General features: G+C 44.3%; 1 protein-coding gene across 1 annotated transcript in view; it reads right to left on the bottom strand.

Annotated features, from left to right (window-relative positions):
- Nucleotides 1-4,534: 4,534 nt before the first annotated feature.
- The window catches only part of sned1 (sushi, nidogen and EGF-like domains 1), a 179,010-nt gene continuing 160,881 nt past the window's right edge, over nt 4,535-22,663 (bottom strand). The window contains exons 25-29 of the mRNA XM_069896336.1: nt 22,285-22,401; nt 21,380-21,467; nt 18,553-18,629; nt 11,277-11,312; nt 4,535-6,343 (exon numbers count right to left, since the gene is read on the bottom strand). Of these exons, the coding sequence (XP_069752437.1) occupies nt 11,287-11,312; nt 18,553-18,629; nt 21,380-21,467; nt 22,285-22,401 (308 nt within the window). The 3' untranslated portion in view covers nt 4,535-6,343; nt 11,277-11,286. The remainder of the gene's footprint in view (nt 6,344-11,276; nt 11,313-18,552; nt 18,630-21,379; nt 21,468-22,284; nt 22,402-22,663) is intronic.

The following is a 22,663-nucleotide window of genomic DNA, read 5'->3' as shown; positions in this document are numbered from 1 at the left end:
CTGTCATGTCTCAGATGGTCACAGACTCTGCATTAAGGTCAATGGTAGTTTTGCATTGACAATGAAGACTTAAGTTGGAAGAAGGTCAAACTGTGATCTCCATGAGCAGGTTCTTATGCTCACTGGGTTGGGGGCAAGGGATATTGTCAAGTCAAGAAGGAAGAGCTTCAAACACTTCCCATGCTTTACCTAATGAGAGAGTTTGATGAGAGTTTTACTTTAAGTTGGAATTCTATTCTGATGTGACTCCTCATTTCTGCTCAAAATGGGAGCGCAGATGTAGTTTTGCCTTGTATCTAACTCTTTCTGTATCTGACACGTGTTGATGAGGTCCTGTGGAAGAAGCTTTTCTACACATTTAATGAGTGCTGTGTTAGAAGCTAACACAATGCAAAAGTTCCATTCCCACCAGATTAATATAAAGTAGATCAGCACACATTTTAGTGATGTAAAATTAATTTTAAAAGATTGGTTATTCACACAAATGTTTTATTTTAATAAAAGTATTCAATACAGCTGAACTACAACCACATTTAATATAGAACAAAGAGAGGTTCTTCAGAGATAAAAGAAAATGTTAGCAAGACAAAATAGTTAATCAATTTAGTTCACAAACTGACAACAGGGTGAGGACTGAGTGCTGGAATGAATTTCCAAAGGAAAAGGCAAATTTTACCAAGACAATGAAATCAGGCCACGTAAAAATGTGAACACAAGCCCGTCACTGTTCAAAGTGGCAGTGAGCCTTGTGCAATGTGCTTCCAACCCATAGACTAAATCATACTTAAGCCAAGATTGCTTTGGTTTCCTGGGAGAATGTTAGTAGATTGGTAGCAAAGATGAACTAAATGGATTGCATTTGGGGGAAAGTTGGGGGGGGGGGGGGAACACAAAAGATGGAGAACTCAAAGATTAAGGATTGGAGGTCATTGCCATCAGGGACCCATTTGAACACCTTTGACCTGTGATGTGACATTTAAGGGTCTGGCCATCAGCAGTGCTCGCCATGAAATAGTATTTACAAACTGGCAAGGGTGATGAACTGGTGCCACCAAAATAGGCCAAAAATGATTCTGTAGACGTGTGCATTGGATTATAAGTGTATTGAGTAACAAAACAAGGTGGCTTGTATTTTCAGAATGTTTCCCTGTTTAACAGCAGAAAGGATCACAAGGAAATCAAATGATTTTTAGCTTTTCAATCAAGTTCAAAAGAAACTGATGAAGGCAGATGTGTATAGGCATTTGACAAGGTTCCCCCTGGTAGACTCATTCAGAAATCAATGAGGCATGTGATCCTTGTAAGTTTACTTGTGTGGATTCAGATTTGGCTTCCCTGCAGAAAGTAGAAGGTAGTCATAGATGGGATGTATTCTGCCTGGAGATCAGTGACTTCCACATGGATCTGTTCTGGGATCCCTGCACTTTGTGATTTTTATAAACATCCTGGACAAAGAATTAGAAGAAACATGCAAATGACACAAAGGTTGGAGATGTTGTAGATAGTGTAGAAGGTTGACATAGTTTACAACAAATATAGACAGAATGCAGAGTGGTGCAGGGAAGTGGCAGATGCAGTTCAATCCAGATAAGTATGAAGTGATGCATTTTTGAGGGTCAAACATGAAGGCACAATAAATGGTTAATAGTATGGAAGAACAGAGAGATCTTGGGGTCCAAATCCAAGGTTGCCACATGGGTTGATAGGGTAGTGAAATAGGCTCATGGTATGCAGCCTTCATTAGTCAGGCAATTGAGTTTAAGAGTTGAGATAATGTTGCAGCGCTATAAAACTGCAATAGATAGGATGGACAGCAGCACCTTTATCCTGGGGTGACAATAGCAAATACCAGAGGAAATCTGTATTAGGTGAGGGGAGAACATTGAAGGGAGACATCAGGCAAAGGCTTTTTTGCACAGAGAGCAGTGGGTGGCTGGAATGGATTGCTAGGGGTGGTGGTATGATAGGGACAGGCACACGGTTGCAAAAAAATAAAGGGTTATGGGTATGAGGTCGGGAAGGTTTAGATTGCTGAGTAGGTTTATATAGGTCGGTACAACATTGTGGGCCGAAAGGCCTTTACTATGCTGCAATGCTCTATGTTCCAGGCACATTCAAACTGCAGCACTTATGTCACACACCTCCCAGACGTTACTGGACATGGGAATTCTAAACTATCTATACTTATGATGATCTGCGGTGAAAAGAGGATGCATGTGATCCTGAACAACGGGGAAGGAGGAGAGAAAATTGGGCTGACTGCCATCAAGTGATTCAGTTTGGCAAGGCTTATATGTAAGTGGTCAAATTAAAATGAGGTTACGATCATCTGTAAAATTCCAGATAGTTGAATAGTTCAGTTATATATTGAAAGCAAGGGTACACTAAGCTGCAGGGAACAACATCAGAGATTTTTTAGTCCACAGAGGTACAGAATTCACCATCCAGGCCATAAGAACTAGAATAGTAAAGTGCTTGCAAGCAAATAGAGACATAGGTTGGAGTAAAGAGGATCATATGACGGGAACCTTAATTTTAGCCCCTTTTCCACTGGCACCTTGTCCCAGGAATTAAGGGGGGATTAAGTAGTTAAGGGTCCAGTGGAAAAGGAAAACAATCAGCTTGCTGACGCCAAATGACACCGAATCATGCCAGGATCAACGGCCTCAACCCTACTCATATCCCCGCATCACCTGATGCCACTCGTGCTGATTAAACCAGTGGGAAAAAGACAACTTCCATTCGTTCCATTCAAAGGTAGGCTCCCTGATCCTTTGGGATGAGTTGCATTCAGTGGAAAAGCATCAGTGTCCTGGTTAAAGGTAGCCCAGTGGAAACATCACAAATGGGTCCCTATCCTGGGACACTGCAGGTCCAATTAACTGGGATGCCAGTGGAAAAACAGCTATTGTCAACTATTGCTTGTAAGTAAGAAAGTTTTAATTCTCGTTCCTATGGATAAATTGGATTCAACTGCAGCTGCAACATGGCACAAACATTAACAAGAGCTTTTGCCTTGCCTCATTCGGAAAAGGGTCATTGTATATTTTGTGTCTATTGTTGGAGCCATCAGTATCTTGGATTTGGAGAATGCAGGAGAGGAGAGAAAAGAGCCAATAATGACCCTTAATGGAGACGTGATGAGGGACAGAGGTCAATTCATCACTCAGGTCTCTCCTGCTTCTGACAATCAGCCTCCAATTTTATGCATCAGATCTGATCATCTTCTGCATGTACAAACAGGGGAACATTTCTTTAATCCACAATGGTCTATACATGAAGGTCAATAATCAGCAGATATCTTTCCTCAAAGAACCTGACCTTTAAGAATAATAACAAAGAGCTGGCTTGGACTTTTTGCAAACCTACAATGCCTGCAAGAAATAATTATGAGGAAGAGCGATTCCCATAGCTAAAGCCCAGAGCAGTCGACCTAACCCTAACCAGTAATGGTGGTGTAATGAGGCATAGCTATCATGTACAAACTAATAGACAGGGTGCTCTCAAATTGGTCTACTTCCATAACAATTTGTGTTTCCACGAAAGCAATGATATCTTCCCATTGTTCTTTGACTCCCAGGAAAGAGTTTGCTTGTGATAACAAGGACGAGATTGGGATTTAAAGATAGACCAGCGAAGGGAACCACTGTTTATAGCCATAGGGATCTTGTTCAATAGTGTGGACTTCGCACATTCTTCCAGTGATCATGTGAGTATTTTCCAGGCGCTCTGGGTCCCTCCCACATCCAACGGTTGGTGGGTTTAATGGCCAGTGTAAACTGCCCTCAAGGGATGGTAGACTCTGGAGAGGAATGGTTGAGAATGTTGGGCAAATAAAATGGGTTACTTGGGATTGGCTGGCATGGATGGTGATTCTGCGATGTCAGGTCATGAAGAAACTTCTCTCAGATGGTTACAAAGCCTCAAGGCACGTGTCTTGTGAAAGGTTCCATAACATTTTGTGCAGTTTGTCAAGGGAATAAAAAGTGCCTTAGTTTTCCAATGCTGATCAAGGTGTTGAAATTAAGCATCAGGTGCCTGTAATCTTGGAAATGGGAATATGAGCTTTCCATGCATTGCTGAATAACTCCCTCCACATTGGAGGGGTGTCTGTCAGATTTCCTCACATGGCATCACAGGCACCCATCCATGCTTATGAATGAGTCTGTTTCATCAGTGATGGAATCTTGTGTCACTCTGTTTCTTCTGCTGTCTGAGCTGCACTCTCCAAAATGCTCTTGCAAAGTCTCAGAAAACAAATGATGATGCATCTACTCAAGCCAGCTGGTGCAGAAGAAGACAAGGGAATTGGAGCGGATTTAATATAATAATTGTTGATCTGCCCTTGGCCTCAATTCCTCTACTGTGTTAACTTCTAATCAGCCTCAATTCACTGGTATTTTGCCGCAAAAATATAGTTCCTGGGGTCTCTCCAATCCTCAACCTGAACTGTCTCATCTAATTTCCAGTCAAATAATTTTGCTCATTTTGCACCAATTATTCCTACAACAGATATGCAAATGAAACTCTGCGATTTAAAGGAAGCACATTTATTGCTTTCATGTTGACAAAGTTCCCCTTGTGACAAAACAGACCCAAAGGTGGAAATTAACTTTGTTGTCTTCATATTAAGTGAGAAAGATGCAAAAGGGTGCTTCAGTGATTTGCAGATTGGAGGTGGAAGGAGAGAAAATGATGGAGGTAAAAGTGCTTTTCTCCACAATTACAAGACTACAAAGTCTATCAATATTAAAACTCCACAAAATCCAAGGATTTGAAATGTATGAGAATGAAATCTGGTCATTTTCCATTAAGGCAGACTGCAATGCCATTCATAAGTATGCATGCCAAATTGAAAATCTGTTCCCCTAATCCAATAAACTGGGGTTTTGGCATTACTACACCAATGAATCTGAATCTTCGAATAGAATTCGGACAAATATGTGATCAAAACATTCTATGTCATCAAACTTGGAGATCCACCTGGAATTCTGCATAAACAATGAAGGAATCAAAAGCAGAGACAACCTTTACCCAGGAAGAAACCTGCACATAATCATTCATCCCCACATCCCAGTAAGAACTCTAATGAGGAGTGAAGGAACATTCAATGAGAGAATGCCAGATATGGTTTCATTGTAATAAGGTGCTGTGTATCAAGGATTGCTCATACTTGCAGGCAAGGGCAAAGTGACACTAAAAGCAATGCATATTCTTGAACGTGACTTTCCTTTCAGAAGAAGATTTTGCAAGGCACTGGCAGTGAATGGGAAAAGACTATGTTCTTCAGCTGGGCAGCCTCGATCAAGAGTTCATCAACTGAACATGATCACAAATGGAGTGAAGAGAGGAAAGTCGAGAGAAACTTTGTTATACCGACAACAGTTGAGATAATGCAATGTATTGACTAGCAAGAATACTAAAGTGTAGCAAGCAGCAATATGGGCTTTTGTGAAGAGAGGAATATACAGTGAATTAGTTTCATATAGAGCTGGCAAGGAGATGAGAGGTACAATGGAACAAATGGCACTTCCAAAGATGTTACTGTCTGAGTGTCAACAGTAACATCTTCCTCAATGGATTAAGAAACAAATTTGGTACATGTTGTACTGTCAGTTGTGGGAGCATGGTTCTGCCTTAGTATCACCTTCTCAGTGATCCAAGAGCTGCCTTTGCAACTAGCTGGTCTCATTAATCTTAAATGCTGTCGTTAGGGCAATCCCAGCCCTGAAGTCAGTAAATACGTGATAAGTGCATGCCAAAGAATTTCTAACTAGCACAAGCGCAACACGAATGGAAATTCCACATGGACATACATAGTAAGAGAGGTAGGGTTTTAAGCACGCTGTCAGGCAGTCGAGGGGGCTCTGTGTTTTATACAATATATTGGAGCCAAACTTATCTGATTGAAGTCTGCACAATGCGATCATCTGGACAACGCAATTCAAATTCCCGGCAGTCTTGTCTCCCAGCTTGAAGAATTTATTCCCTGCAGACACATTCACACTCATGGGCACCCTTGTACTACAAGCATTCATTCACTCAATCGCTCCCCTCTCTCTGCTTAAACACAAAGACATACAAGAGTGTGTGCATCTGTTCTCCCCTCCCTTCCTTCCACACACGCATTCTTCAGTAAATTATGTGTTGATCAGATTTCAATTGTCCTAGTTTTTTTGGACTTTGATATCCTCAAAATGAACAAAGCAACACTGAGACGTCTTGGCTGGCTCTTCAATAGGTTGCCCCGTCTTTACAATGCGTTAACTTGTGGTGGATTAACTAGCATCATCTTTCTGGTGTCTTCAGATGTGATCTCCTTCCACACATCAACTAGAAGGCCCTAGAACAAAACAAAACGAACATCTCAGTCAGAGTCAAACATATCAAGAATCTCCCCATCACCCTACCATTGTTCAAGGAGATCCACAAGACTCAAAGTGCAGGGGTATAATCCACCATGACTGAAAAGGGAAGAATAGAGGTAGTAGGTAATGAGCATCTGGCATCACTATGAGTTTCCTTTACAGTCAGTGATCTGTGTTTGTGGCAAAAGGTGAAACGTGTAGAGCAACAGATAGAGCAACACAGGAAGGACACTGGCAAGAGGAGAGAGGTCAGAGATTAGAGGCATGAATGGAAATAGTTTGCTGCATTGTATCCCATCCAAAGGATGAATGGAGGTGTTTTACTGAGTCACATGAAACTCTTCCAAATGCCCCTTGCAGAAAAGAATATGACTTGTAGAGACAGTGTAATCAGTTAGGAGACTATTTATGATCAATGGTGTGGCACAGGAGCTCTGATAGCAGAGCATGGGTCGTGGGCTCAATCCTAACTTCCAGAGCTGTCTGTGGAGAGTTTGCATGCTTTCCCTAAGGCTTGATGCCTCCATGTGCTCCATTTTCCTCCCACATCCCAAAGATATTGGCAGGTCAGTTGGCAGAACCTGGGTGGAATTGATGGGAATGTGGGGAAGATAGATTGTGTTAGTGTAAATGAGCTTGATCATTGGCATTGGGTGAAGGGGGCATGATGATACTCCAGTGAGTACAGGTTTATCAATAGAATTAATTGAAGTGAACATGAAAGACTGAGAGTCATTGGCTTGATTTGTTTGAGATATGATGCAGAAATTGAAGTGCAGGACCAATGAAGAGCCTGGAAAGAATGGGATCAAGCAAACTAAGGAACGACTTGTTGGAGATTGGCAAGTGATAATGAAACAAGCTTGAGGTTACAGTGCTAGATCTTCAACATATTGTCATTGGGAATTCCTGAAACAAAACCAGAAAAAAATGTGGGAGCGAAAAGGAGGCAGAGAAACGATGGAAAAGACTCCAAATTCATTGACAAAGTAACAGTGAGTAATGTTGATTAACATTAGTCTGTGCCACAGTAACTACCAAGAACCATTTTCAGACCAGTAAGCAATTAATTCCAAGAAAATCTATGTGGAAGTGACCATCACCTTATGATAATTAATGGCTGAACAGTGGGGAGAAACCTGCCCCTTACTGCCTATAATAAATGTGTGGGAGAGCACTGGCAACCTTCCTACATTTGTTTTCAATGAACATACAACACTACAGCACAGTACAGGCCCTTTGGCCCTCAATGTTGTTCCGCCCTATATCTTCTTTGGCTTGGCTTCACGGACGAAGATTTATGGAGGGGGCAAATGTCGACGTTAGCTGCAGGCTCGTTTGTGGCTGACAATTGCTACCATAAATAACTCTTCCTTGTAACCCTCTATTTTTCTTTCATCCATGTGCCTAAGAGGGTCTTAAATACCCCTAATGTTTCAGCCTCCACTCCCTCCCCTGGCAAGATATTCCAGGCACCCACAAGCTTGCCCCTGATGTCTCTACTAAACTTGCCTCCCTTCACTTTGTACATCAGTATGTCCTCTAATGGTATTTCCATCCTGGGGAGAAAGAAAAGGCGCTGGTTGTCTACTTTATTTATTCCTCTCAGAAACTTGTATATCTCTCTCCTCTCATCCTTTGCTCCAGACAGAAATGTCCCGAGCTCTGCTGACCTTGCCTCATAAGAATTAATTTCCAGTCCAGGCAACATCCTGGTAAATCTCCTCTGCACCCTCTCCACAACGTCCACATCCTTCCTATAATGAGATGACCAGAGCTGAACTCACCAGGGATTTGTGAGTTTCGACTTATAACCATATAACAATCACAGTCCACACCGATTTAAATTAACTCCTCTAGTTCCACCTACCCGCTCCCTGTTCATAACCCTTCAAATCCCTCATATCCATAAACTTATCCCCAACCTTCTCTTAAATGACAAAATTGACCTTGCTGCAACCATCTCTTCTGGAAGGTAATTCCACTCAGCACCACTCTCTGAGTGAAGAAGTTTCCTCTCATGTTACTTCTAAACTTTTTTCCCCCTAACCCTTAACTTATTCCCCCTGTTCCAATCTCACCTATCCTCAAGGGGAAGAGCCTATTCACATCTACTCTGTCTATCCCCCTCATAATTTTAAATACCTCTATCAAATTCCCCCTCAACCTTCTACGCTCTAATGAATAAAGACTCAGTCTACTCAATCTTTCTCCATATTCTAGATACTGCAATCCAGGCAACATTTTAGTAAATCTTCTCTGTACCCTCTCTACCTTATCGATATCCTTACTATAATTTGGGGAGCAGAACTGCACACAGTATTCCAAATTCAATCTCCCAATTTATGAAGCCCAGCATTCCATACATTTTTTTAACTATCTTATCAACCTGCACATCAACATTGTATGGATTTGGACCCCAAGGCTCCTTTGTTTTCCCACACTGTTAAGCATCTGACCATTAATCCTGTACTCAGCACTCAGGTTTGACCTTCTAAAACCAAATTTAACTCTAACTGCCAATTTTCTGCTCAACTCTGCCTATATTCTTTTGTAACCTATGACAACACTCAACTTTATCCGCAACTCTACTGGCCTTCGTATTATCCGCAAACTTACAGACCCATCCTCCCACTTCTTCATCTAGGTCATTTATAAAAATCAAAAAGAGTAGGGGTCCCAAAACAGATCCTTGTGGAACTCCACAAGTCACTGTCCTCCAGGAAGAATACTTTCTGTCCACTACTACTTTCTGCTTTCTACAGGCAAGCCAATTCTGAATCTACACAGCCAAGGTTCCAAGGAAACCTGTGCCTCAGGACTTTCGGAGTTCAATGCAGCCAAGTAAGTGGAACTAAGGATAACTAACTTACAACTGACAATTAAAAACATATTTCAATCCCATTATTTTCACAATTAATGGAAATTTCAAGGTTACAGTCAAGACCGAATAATTATTTGCTTCCTAATGAAGGAGGGAAGACCAAAACATTCTGCAAAAGTTTTAAGGCAATAGCTGGGATGGAAGTGGAGGAACAGTTCATCTTAAATTTATCAAACTATCTACAATATACATAATAGGCATAGCTATTCCTTTGGCTTGGCTTCGTGGACAAAGATTTATGGAGGGGTAATGTCCACGTCAGCTGCAGGCTCATTTGTGGCTGACAAGTCCGATGCGGGACAGGCAGACACGGTTGCAGCGATTGCAAGGGAAAATTGGTTGGTTGGGGTTGGGTGTTGGGTTTTTCCTCCTTTGCCTTTTGTCAGTGAGGTGGGCTCTGTGGTCTTCTTCAAAGGAGGTTGCTGCTCGCCGAACTGTGAGGCGCCAAGATGCACGGTTTGAGGCGATGTCAGCCAACTGGCGGTGGTCAATGAGGCAGGCACCAAGAGATTTCTTTAGGCAGTCCTTGTACCTCTTCTTTGGTGCACCTCTGTCTCGGTGGCAGTGGAGAGCTCGCCATATAACACGATCTTGGGAAGGCGATGGTTCTCCATTCTGGAGACATGACCTACCCAGCGCAGTTGGATCTTCAGCAGTGTGGATTCGATGCTGTCGGCCTCTGCATTCTCGAGTACTTCGATGTTGGTGATGAAGTCGCTCCAATGAATGTTGAGGATGGAACGGAGACAACGCTGGTGGAAGTGTTCTAGGAGCCGTAGGTGATGCCGATAGAGGACCCATGATTCGGAGCCGAACAGGAGTGTGGGTATGACAACGGCTCTGTTTACGCTAATCTTTGTGAGGTTTTTCAGTTGGTTGTTTTTCCAGACCCTTTTGTGTAGTCTTCCAAAGGTGCTATTTGCCTTGGCGAGTCTGTTGTCTATCTCGTTGTCGATCCTTGCATCCGATGAAATGGTGCAGCCGAGATAGGTAAACTGATTGACCGTTTTGAGTTTTGTGTGCCCGATGCAGATGTGGGGGGGCAGGTAGTCATGGTGTGGAGCTGGCTGATGGAGGACCTCAGTTTTCTTCAGGCTGACTTCCAGGCCAAACATTTTGGCAGTTTCCGCAAAACAGGACATCAAGCGCTGAAGAGCTGGCTCAGAATGGGCATTTCAAGCGGCATCGTCTGCAAAGAGTAGTTCACTGACGAGTTGCTCTTGTGTCTTGGTGTGAGCTTGCAGGCACCTCAGATTGAAGAGGCTGCCATCCGTGCGGTACCGGATGTAAACAGCGTCTTCATTGTTGAGGCATAGCTATACACATATAGAATCATACACCTGAAAATGTACTGTTATCAAGCTTTCATATACTGCACTGATATTGGACAAATATTATGTAGAAGTGACCTAAATATATAACACCATGATTTTATACATTTTTTTGACTTTGATAGGTCAAAAAAAATCTTGTGTGGCGTTACACTGATATCTATTGAAAGAACAACTGACCAAAAGCCACACATATCGCATGCCACTGCAGATCATTTCTACACATCCATGATTGTATGTAAAAAGAAAAGGGGATCAATTATGTTTGTCATCGCAAGAAAATACATGTAGTTCAACAATGAGCAGGACACCACAAGCATGCATTGTAACTAATTGTGATAAACCACCGTATGTATATATTTATCCGTTCGGGCACACCCATTGGCCGACTATACCTGTGGCTCCTCCCACAGGTTCCTGAATAAAGGTGACTACTCCACAGCCCCCTCCCCAGTGAAGGACAGTCAAGCAGCCTGGACCTGCCTTTGTTCTATAGCAAATAAAAGCCTATCAGTTTGCTCAACTTCAGTCTTTTGGAGTCATTGATGGTGCATCACTAATACAACCCACATTCACTGGTGACTTATGTAAGCGAACTGCAGTACAGTAAGGGACACAAACATTCACCGTTTAATACAACACACATACAAATGGTTGACAGAGCAGTAACTGAAACCATAATTGTATACTTACCAGCATTTAGTTAGTGTCTGAATAACCTTTTGTTTCCTGAAAAAGGGTAAAACATTATTTTTGTTACAATTGGACAGCTAATGAATCTCTGCCACCCTGATCCTAAACTTTATCAGCAGTGAATCTCACAAACAATAACCTGTATATCTTTGGCTTGGCTTCGCGGACGAAGATTTATGGAGGGGGTATATGCCCTGCAACTTTTGGACTTTTTTACAATATCGAGGCTTGCGCTCATCTGGATTCATCAAAAGTGTGAAATCAATTTTGGTTGCCACCAGCCAAGCTAACATCAGTTCCTCTCATCTTGAGAACGACCGTTTACTGTAAAAGTGCTTTGCTTTAAGTCCCATTTGTCATGTGACTACTTCCCAGTTTTGGTTCCTGTAGAAGATACCTGGGTTTGCTTTACATTTTGTATAGTTTTAATACATCTCCTCATTATTGCAGTCTGATTAACTCTGTTCACATTTTCTGCCACTTTTGCAAATGTAGCATGTCAGGGATCAACAGAAACTTTTATTCAGCTGGTCAATTTGCAGCAAGATTCACCAGCCATTCCTGGAAAGGGAAATCTGAGAGGGCAGCAAGATTAAATCCAGACTCAATTTCCTTATTTATCCCTCACTGATAAAGTACACAAGAAAATAGGAGCAAGAGTTGGCCACCAGGGCCCATAATTCTGCCCCACCATTCAACGTGATCTCTCATCTCATGCTGTCACAGTTCCCCCAAACGCTCAATGACCCAGTCTCCAACACACACAGGAATGCAGAATTCCAGACACCCATCACTTCCTGCAAAATTTCTGCCCCTTTCCCTTTTAATTAACTAGCCGCTTATCTTGTGACTTTAACATGCAAAAGGTACATCCAAGTCCATCATTTTTAAATGAAGTACCCATTCAGATAGAGAAAGGAGGAATTTTAGAGCATATGCACATTGTACAATGTGTATGACAGTAAACTCAAGACCATAATTTATCATTACAATTCTTACACTCAATTTATTTGATACCAAACAGCTCCCACTGAACTCAATGCCTGGGCAATTTAATTCCCTTCACCACAGACAGGGTGCAGTACACAAAAGTGCTGAAGAAACTCCGCGGGTCATGCACCATCAGCAGGAAGTAAAGAGGAATTTTCGTCAAGGTATGAGCAATACACAGACAGGTGCCTGAATAAAAAGATGAGGCGGGGGAGGGAGAAAGGGGCAGGGGAAGGAGCACAGACTAACAGGTCACAGGTAGCTATCGGTGGGAGGGTAACCATATAACCTTATAACCACTTACAGCACAGAACAGGCCAGTTCGGCCCTACTAGTCCATGCCGTAACAAATCCCCACCCTCCTAGTCCCACTGACCAGCACCCAGTCCATACCCCTCCAGTCCTCTCCTATCCATGTAACTATCTAGTCTTTCCTTAAATGTAACCAATGATCCTGCCTCGACCACGTCTGTCGGAAGCTCATTCCACATCCCCACCACCCTTTACGTAAAGAAATTTCCCCTCATGTTCCCCTTATAATTTTCCCCCTTCAATCTTAAACCATGCCCTCTAGTTTGAATCTCCCCACTCTTAATTGAAAAAGCCTATCCACATTTACTCTGTCTGTCCCTTTTAAAATCTTAAACACCTCTATCAAGTCTCCTCTCAATCTTCTACGCTCCAGAGAAAAAAGCCCCAGTCTGCACAACCTTTCCCTGTAACTCAAACCTTCACCAAGCTGTGAAGTGGTAGGGGATGCAGTAGCTCTCTGACAGTAGGGGGTGGAGAGCTGAAGGAAAGAAGATCAGGAGCACTCAACTTGGATTTGTGGGAGGTAGGTCATGTTTGACCAATCTGATTGAATTTTTTGAAGAGGTGACTAGGAATGTGGATGAGGGTAGCGCAGTGGATGTTGTCTATATGGACTTCAGTAAGGCCTTCGATAAGGTACCACATGGAAGGTTAGTTAGGAAGGTGCAGTCTTTAGTTATAAATTTCAAGATAGTCAAATGGATTGAACATTGGCTGAAAGGGAGAGGCCAGAGGGTGGTAGTGGATAATTGTCTGTCAGGTTGGAGGCCGGTGACCAGTGGTGTGCCTCAAGGATCTGTATTGGGCCCATTGTTGTTCGTTATATACATTAATGATCTAGATGATGGGGTGGTGAATTGGATTAGTAAATATGCAGACGATACTAAGATAGGTGGAATAGTGGATAATGAAGAAGGTTTTCAAGGATTGCAGAGGGATTTGGGCTGCTTAGAAAAGTGGGCTGAAAAATGGCAGATGGAATTTAATGCTGATAAGTGTGAGGTGCTTCATTTTGGTAAGAAGAATCAGAACAGGACATACGTGGTAAATGGGAGAGCATTGAGGAATACAGAAGAGCAGAAAGATTTAGGAGTAACGGTACATCGTTCCCTGAAGGTAGAAACTCACATGAATAGGGTGGTGAAGAAGGCTTTTAGTATGCTGGCCTTTATCAATCATTGCATGGAATATAGGAGTTGGGAGGTGATGTTGAGACTATATAAGACGTTGGTGCGGCCTAATTTGGAGTTCTGTGTGCAGTTCTGGTCGCCTAATTATAGGAAGGATATAAACAGAGTGGAGAGAGTGCAGAGAAGGTTTACCAGAATGTTACCTGGGTTTAAGCATCTAGAGTATAGGGAGAGATTGGAAAGATTAGGTCTTTATTCTTTGGAGCGTAGAAGGTTGAGAGGGGATTTGATAGAAGTATTTAAGATTATGAAAGGGATGGAACAGAGTGGATGTGGATAGACTATTTCCGTTAAGAGGAGGAAAGATTAAAACAAGAGGACATGAGTTAAGAATTAAGGGGCAGAGGTTTAGAGGTAACATGAGGGGGAACCTCTTTACTCAGAGAGTGGTAGCCGTGTGGAATGAGCTTCCGGGAGAAATAGTGGCGGCAGAGTCAATTTTATTATTTAAGGAAAGGTTGGACAGGTATATGGATGAGAAGAAGATGGAGGGTTATGGGCATTGTGCAGGGAGGTGAGACTAGAAAGGGGTGTTTGGTTCGGTGCGGACTAGAAGGGCCTAATGGCCTGTTTCCGTGCTGTAATTGTTATGTTATGTTATTATGTTAGACTGAGAGAAGGGGTTTAACGGAAATGGGAGAAGTTGACACTAATGCTGTCTGGTTGGAGAGTGCCCAGACGGAATATTAGATGTAGTTCCTCCAACTTATGGTCAACCTTGGTTTGGCAGTGCATGAATAGGCAGTGCATACTCAGTGGGAATGGTTTGTGGGATTAAAATGGATAGCCACACTGGGCATTGCAGCAGACAGAGCAAAAGAGCTCAATGAAATGATCTACTAGTTTGCGTCCAGTCTCTCCAATGTACAGGAGGCCACAACAGGAGCACCAGATTCAGTGGATGACACCTGCCGATTTACAAGTAAAGCGTTGCTTCACTTGGAAGGACTGTTTTGGGCTATAAATGGTGGTGGCACAAGTGTAGCATTTCTTGCAGTCACCAGGATATGTACCAAGTGTGCAATTAATGGGAAGGGATGAATTGGTGAGGGAGTCCCGGAGAGTGCGGTCCCTCTGGAAAGTAGAGAAGAAAGGAGAGTTGTGGAGAAGACGTGTCTGGTGGTGGGATCACAGTGTAGGAGGTGCAGATTGCAGGTAATACATTAGAGGAGGAGGTTGGTGAGGTGCTAGATGAGGACAAGGGTAATCCTCCTGCAGAGGGGGCCAGGACAGATGTATTTGAAATAGAGGAGATGCGGGTAAGGGCTGGGTTGATGGCAATAGAGGAGAAGCCAGGATTTTGAAGAAGTTGGACATCTCATATGGTTTAGAATGGAAGAACTCATCCTGGGAGCAGATGAGGAATTGAGAGAAAGGAATAGAATCCTCGTAGGAGACAGGATGTGAAATGGTGCAGTCAAAACTGTGAGAATTAAAACCATAAGAAACAGCCCATTCAGCCCATCAAGTCTGCTCCACCATTCCATCATGAAGGTTTGCAGTAAATATCCTTGAAGAGTTTGTCTCCTGAGATGGAGACAGAGAGATCAAGAAAGGAGAGAGTGTAGCGGCACTCTGGTGGCACTACAACTCCCAAGAGGCATTGAACCGGCCATGTGACATCAGCACGTGACGACGTCAGCATGTTTCGAGTGCGTGATTCTGGCTTTTGGAAGGTTGCGCGGGTGATGAAGAGTAAATCCATTTTATTCACTCTAGAAACGCCTTATGTGGCTATTTCGTCGCGCCACTGCAATTCCAGTGGCCACAACTGGTGACCCCGACGAGTCCAAAACTGTATTTTTGGACAAACTTGGACTCTGCAGCCATTGCTGTGAATCTGCCACTTTTCTGAACAGCTGAGCCTGAACTGTGGTTCCAACAGGCTGAAGCGCAATTTCACCTTCGCAAAGTTGAGTTGGACACGACTCGTTATTACCATCTCGTCGGTGCCCTGGACCAGGCCGTTGCTAAGAGAGGGTCGGTGACTTCCTATGGGATCCACTACATATCAGCTCACATGGACACTGGAGCAGCCAACAGTCCGTCGTAGAGGTCGACCGCCTAAACAACAGACAGAGCTTTCTGCTGGTTCTGGGAGGGGGTGGGGTGGGGTGTAGTGGCTCTATGGCAGTGCAACATCTCTCAGGAGGCATTGAATTGGCCATGTGATGTCAGTGCGTGATGACATCAGCGCGTGTGGAGCGTGTTATTCGGGCTTTTAAAAGGTTGCACGAGTGATGAAAAGTAAATCTGTTTGATTCACTCTGGAAACGCATTGTGTGGTTATTTCGTTGTGACCACAAGAGCATAGCTGGACATGCACCAAGTGAATTTGAGGTCAGGGTGAACATTAGCAGCAAAGCTCATGCGTGCATGAGGCATCAACAATGTTGTCGTCGATGTTGGGGAGGAAGAGTCGAAGAGCCTTACCTTACCATCGCTCGACATAGCCAAGAAAAGGGCAGGCATTGCTGGGACCCATGGCCATATCCTTTGATTTAGAGAAAGTGAGATGAGCCAAAAGAGGAGTTATTGAAGGTGAGAACATGTTCTGACAGGTGGAGGAAGGTGGTGGTGGTGGTGGAGGGGGACTGGTTGGGTCTGTTGTTTGCGACCTTCAGTATGGAGGACGCAGGTAAAAAGAGACTGGACATCCATAGCGAAAATGAGATGATTGCGCCCAGGAAACTAGGCATCTGATATATTGTGGACGTAGGTAGGAAAAGACTGGGCTAGAGGGGACAAAATGTAGTAGAGGTAAGTCTGGTGGAGTAAGTGCAAACATAAACAATGGGTATACTGGTTCAATTGGGCTTGCAGGTGATCGAAATGGGCAGGGTGTGGCTGGGAAACAATGAGGTCAGTGGCTGTGGGACGGGGATGACCGGAGGCGATGAAGTCAGAGATGGTGTGTGAGATGGTGGCTTGATGATTTTTTGGTGGGATTCTGTAAGAGGAGGTATTTGAGTGCTGTCGTCTGGCCTCGGCAAGGTACAGGTCAGTGCACTACACCTCAACAGGACTCCCCTTCTCTGCGGGTTTGAAATGGAAATGATGGCATCATGTCCTATGCCGAGGTGTGTGTGAAGGAGCTGAAGGTAAGGTGAGCCCTTTCTGTCTCAGACAGGGGAAGGTCAGAGGGGTTGGAAAAGACCTGTCACTCTCCACATCCAATATAATTTCTGCCACCTACACTATAATTCCGTCACCAGACATGTCTTCCCCTCTCCTCTCTGCTTTCGGCAGAGACCACACCCTCTGGGACTCCAGAATCCACTCACCTCTTCCCACTAATTAACCCCTCGGAACCTACCTCTATGTATCTGGAGGATGATCCAACAGGTCAGACAGGAAACTGGTGAGAACAAAGAAATTTCCAAGCACTTGCTGATGGAAGGTCATGTGACCAGCCAGGCAGGAGACAAGCATAGGTCGTTTCACCATGTCAATCAAGGTCAGACCCACCCACAGCTAAACACACCTTACAATTCTCCTCATCCGAGGCCTCCTGGTTCTACCAGCGCCGGACCCCTAGCTGGCTGCATGATTAAAAACCCAGCATACAGGATAGTTCACTCTCTTTTCCCCCTTGAGACCATCTCTGAGCTCCACTCCAGGTTTTGAGCCATTGGCAAGGATGAAGAGCTAATTGTAAGGTGTGTGCCAGTAAAGGGTGGGGACTATTGTGGTGTACACCTGGGAGAAACTAGGTCTCACTCGCCGTGGATAGCAGTTGCTTTGTGTTCCTTTGTTAATCGGTGCGCCGTGCCTGCTTGTTGTAAAGTGGGGTGCTGGGTATTGTTTGTTTAACCCCCCCACATCGCAATTGAAGTTGTGATTGTCAGCGTCCGATATACATGATTTGTGTGTTATACTTCTGTGTGTGTGTGTGTGTGTGGGGGGGGGGGAGGGGGGGGGGTTGTAATCCCTGTTGTGAATTTCCTCATATATTAATAAAGGATATAATTTACTAATAATACGTGTCCAGGACATCAGATTCTTTGAACTTGTTCTCACCATCACACCCATTGACTGCAGGAAATGTTACGCTTGCTTCCACAAGTCCACCCTCACCACCATTCGGAGCCCCAAATGGTCCTTCCAATTGAAGCAACTCGTCACTCATGGATCTGCAGGGCTCCCGTTGTGCCCTCCTCTATAATCAGAGAGACTGGATGCAGACTAGGAGGTTGTTGTGTACCTTCGCTCTGCAATAACAGAGACCTCCCAGTGGCTGCTCATTTTAATTCCACACACCATTCCCACACCGGCATGTCGCTCCATCATCTCATGCACTGGCAAACCAAGACCACCTGCAAATTGGAGGAATAACAGCTAATATTCCACCTGGGTACTCTCCATCCAGAAGACATCAATGTCAACTTGTCCAGTTTCCATTAAAATTCCTCCCCAAGTCTCTCTCTCTTTCCATGTCCCTCCAGCTCTCCACCCCTTCCCTTTCCTCTCCATTCAGAGCTATTCCCCCCCCCCCATCTCGCTTCTCAGCTCTTCTCTTTGCCCGTCCCACTCCTATCCACTCGTGATCTCTTGGCCTGTGCTCCCCCCATCAATTTTTTTTCCAGGTGCTTGCCTGTTTTCTCGCTCAGACCCTGACAAAGCAGTCAGGCTGAAAGATTCGTGGCCCTTTACTTTCAAGAGATGCTGCATGACCTGTTGAGTTTCCACTGCACGTTTGTGCATTGCACTACTATCCCAGCGGCTGCAGCCATTCAAGTTTAACTCCACTGATGGGGTGCCATGTTATATGAGTGAATACTCACTGGGCGTTCTGTGTATTACAGGCTCACAAACCTCCTTGTAGCAGGTATCCTGGTGAACTTTATAAATTCTTCTGTACCTAAAAGTGAAATACAAGAACTTCCTAAGCTCCCATGGATATTAAAACCAAAAAAAATCAAGTCTAATCCAACTGGATGTAAACAGCAGAAGTAAACTGGACGATCCCCTGAGGTTCTTCCAGCATTGGTTTTACTCCAGATTCAAACAACTGCAGTCTACTGGGTTTCCCCTCCACCTGCTCCATTAATGAATAAGCATTCTCAAGTTAACTGACTCTATATTCCCTGATTCACTAAGTAATAAAATATCCATCAATCTCAGCCTTGAACATACTTAATAAAGGAGCTTGTACAGCCCTCTGAAGATTTGCACTGTCTCCTCAAGTACAAGTTTACTATCACCCAATTCACCAAGTGCCACCTGATGAAACAGCGCTCTCTGGTGGTCCTCGGTGCAAAACCATGCAAATGTGTCACACAAAGCGAAATACGAGGATCTCAGTCGGTCTTGCAGCGCCCATAGAAGGAAAAGATATATTAGCGAGATTTCGGGCCTTCTACGTTGAGGAAAGACTTAGGCCCAAAACGTCAGTATTATATCTTTACCCATGAGGCCGACTGAATTCCTCCAGCATTTCTGTGTGCTATTACTGACATAAACACACGTAGAGACAAATGGTACATATGCAGTATGTATATACATATATAGAAATAACTAAATATTATTTAATAAATAGTAGAGCCTCAGAAGGTTCATTCAGTCATTCTGCGGTCTCCCTGCCTGTGGGAAGAAGCGGTTTCTCAGCCTGGTGGTTCTGGCTCTGTGTCTCTTTCTTGATGGGAGTAGCTGAAAGATGCTGCATAGGGGTTCTCAATGATTTTGTGAGCCCTTTTAATACAACGGTCACGTCGATGGGGGCATGGGGGACCCAGAGTCAGCATCAGAACAAGTCTAATCCAGGAGCATTGCAGGGGGAGGGGGGGGGCACAAACTGATGTTCGAAAACTCACTCAATGGGGGGGGGAGTGGGTGCCAAACCTGCCCTGAATCTCCTCCATGCACAACCCTCACACTTCCCCCTCCCTCCAACGTAACAGATAATTTGTGTGCTTATATTGTACGGAGATGAAACCATGTGATGCTAGTGACGCGGGTGGGGGGGGCACAATAACTCATTTGGGGGGGGGAAATGCCTGTGAATACCTCCCTTGACCCCAGCCACGGGGAGACCTGAGACAGCCTCTCTGCCGCCCTTAGGATCCTGTGGATTGACCCCCAATCCAATGATCTACAGTAACCGTACCACACTGTGATGCAGTTGGCCACGACAGAGTTCTTGTAGACAGTTGACAAGATGGTGCCTGGTAGCACTGCCCGCCTCAGTCTTCTCAGGAAGTGCAGTCACTGATGGGCCCAGGAGAGGTCAGAATTAAAGTTCCTCGGAGTGCTGAATGCATCACTGAGATGCAGAAGATTGTGTATGGGATGCTCCTTGTGGAGTGTATGAACCAGGAGAAGGGATTAGTCATTTAAAAATGAAAAGAGGAGAAATTTATTAATAAGGATGACAGTAATAGGCCTCAATGACACCCGTCCTCCACCCTAATTAAATGCTTCGAGCTCCTTGTGATGGAATGCACCTCCCAGAGACCCTAGACCCATTTCATTTGCCTACAGACTAAACAGTTCCACTGATGATGCTGTGCCTTGTCCCTCTGCTCTGCCTTGACCCACCTGGAGAACAATGCCTCACACCAGGCTGTTGTTGATTGGCTTCAGCTCAGCATTTAATATGATCATTCTCAGAGGCTAGATAGAGAAGCTATCCCTGTAACTGGATTCTGGATTTCCTCACAAACAGAATGGGTCAGCAACAGAATGTCAAGCCTGATCACGGTGAGCATCGGCGCACCTCAGCGCTGTGTGCTCAGCTGTTCCTGTTCACGCTACTGACCCACGACTGCGAGGCCAGATCAAGCTCCAATAGTGTTGTCAAGTTTGTAGATGACGCAACAGCAGTCGGCCTCATCAGTAACAAGGATGACTTGCGCTACAGAGAAGAGGTGAGAGAATAACAACCTGAGTCTCAACGTGGACAAGACAAAGACGATGATTATGGATTTTAGGAGGACCAGGAACAACCACCCTCCCTGCCTCTGGAAGGTGCGCTCTGATGCGTTCCATTACAAGACGCTCAAAGCAGTTAATTATGGTGGAGGTCAGTGCCACGGAACTGCTGTCATTGAGGACTAATCCCTTCTCCTGGTTCATACACCCCACAAGGAGCATCCCACACACAATCTTCTGCATCTCGTGCACATCTAAACTCCAGTTAGTTTCAACCAGTGTCTTCCTGTGGAGCCATCATCTCATCTCAGGACTCAATCCAGCAAATCTATCTCCTCCAACATGGCAAAAAATTATTGAGTACCCTTTCCATCCAGCAGGCAGTATCTTTGACCTGCTACTATCAAGAAGGAGGTACAGGAACATCAAAATCAGGATTGCCAGGCAGGGAAATAGTTTCTTTTAGCAGGCTGTGAGATTGATGAATGGCATCCTGTTTCTGAGTAAATTATTGCAAGATATTTATATCTATTTATTTTAAATTATGTATATGTGATTATTTTGTGCTGTGTGTGGATGTGCTTTGCTGTTTCGTCTGGATGTATATAAACAGCCAGATGATAATAAACTTGAACATGATTTCTTCAACTAACCACAAGATTATGCAAACACTTAGTTTAACATTTGGGTTTTAATTCATTAATACAGGAATTCCAAAGATATAAACTTGCCTGCACTTACTTAAATTGAAAGACACTGTCTTCCCACACTGGGATAGATTTAGTTTCAGAGTACAGACGTGTGCAGGCATGTGGCAATTTCTTGCAAACTGAAAGAAAGTTAGAAGTTTTAAGAACATATTGCAGTGTTAAACTCGTTCCATCCAGTTTTCATCACCCCAGGCTGAAAGTCCTCCATTACTATCAATATCTCATTGTCATAGGAATTTGTGCCATCGATGCCAAGCCCCTCACCCTCATCTCAATGAGTGGCACTCTTCTCCCACTGGGATTAATGACACCCTCCTATATTATATCCTCCTGTCAGCATGACGGCAAACCATGGGTACGAACGGTAGGGCCTCTGATTCTCAACATCAGAGTCCTGGGTTCAGTCCTGACCGTGGGTGCTGGCTGCGTGGAGTTTGCACATTCTTGTTGTGACCGCGTGGGAGCTTCCTCTGATTTCTTCTCACGTCCCAAAGCTGTGCGAGTTCGCAGGGTACTTGACTGCTGTAAATTGCCTGAGTGTGTAAGTGTCTGGGGGTGTGGGGTGGGGGGAAAGTTGAGGGGGAAAAGTGGGGAGAATAAAGAAAAATGGGAATAATGCAGGTCAGTGTGAATGAGTGGTTGATATTTGGCAGGGGCGAGGTGGGTTGAAGGGGGCCTGTTTCCTGCTATATGACTTTTACTCTGAGATTAAAATGATGCAAAATAACTTTATTCCCTGTCACAACCCACAGATGTTGTTACAATCTCTTTGTCTTAACTACCTTTCTTGTTAAACAAGCAATGGCATTCTAACCTTCCACAAAACGTAAACCTATCAGTTATGAACCAGTCTCTTGTAGGTTCTCGATTAGTATCAGTTAGATCTTACCCACAGAGTGCACAAAGAATCGAGTGGATTTTGTAATCTTCTCTTACATAATTCACAGTTTTTCCCCTTGAATCCTGTTTCACAGTCACACATATACGACTTCATCACTGTCACACAGGTACCTCCGTGTTTACACGGGTTCGAGGAACATTGTTGATGGTTTTCTGCAAATGGAGAAGTTGGAGTTGGAGGTGGAGAAACAGACTGCCAACTCTATCCTGGCACCTTCCTTCCCAGCCTGAGATAAGAACTCACCGGTTGACCACACACTACTCTCCCACTCCTAGATCTCTACCCCTCTGTCACAGCCTGTCCCAGATACCAGTCCCTCCCTCACTCCCACAAGGCGTGTCCCACGCCCAGATTTCAGCTCCTGCTTTGCAAAGGCACACACACACTCCCCCCAGATACCAGCCTCCCCTCACC

Source organism: Narcine bancroftii, chromosome 9 (assembly GCF_036971445.1).
Source record: "Narcine bancroftii isolate sNarBan1 chromosome 9, sNarBan1.hap1, whole genome shotgun sequence".
Taxonomy (NCBI): domain Eukaryota; kingdom Metazoa; phylum Chordata; class Chondrichthyes; order Torpediniformes; family Narcinidae; genus Narcine; species Narcine bancroftii.
Note: the sequence above shows the minus strand (reverse complement) of the source record. Positions and strands in the feature narration are given on the sequence as shown.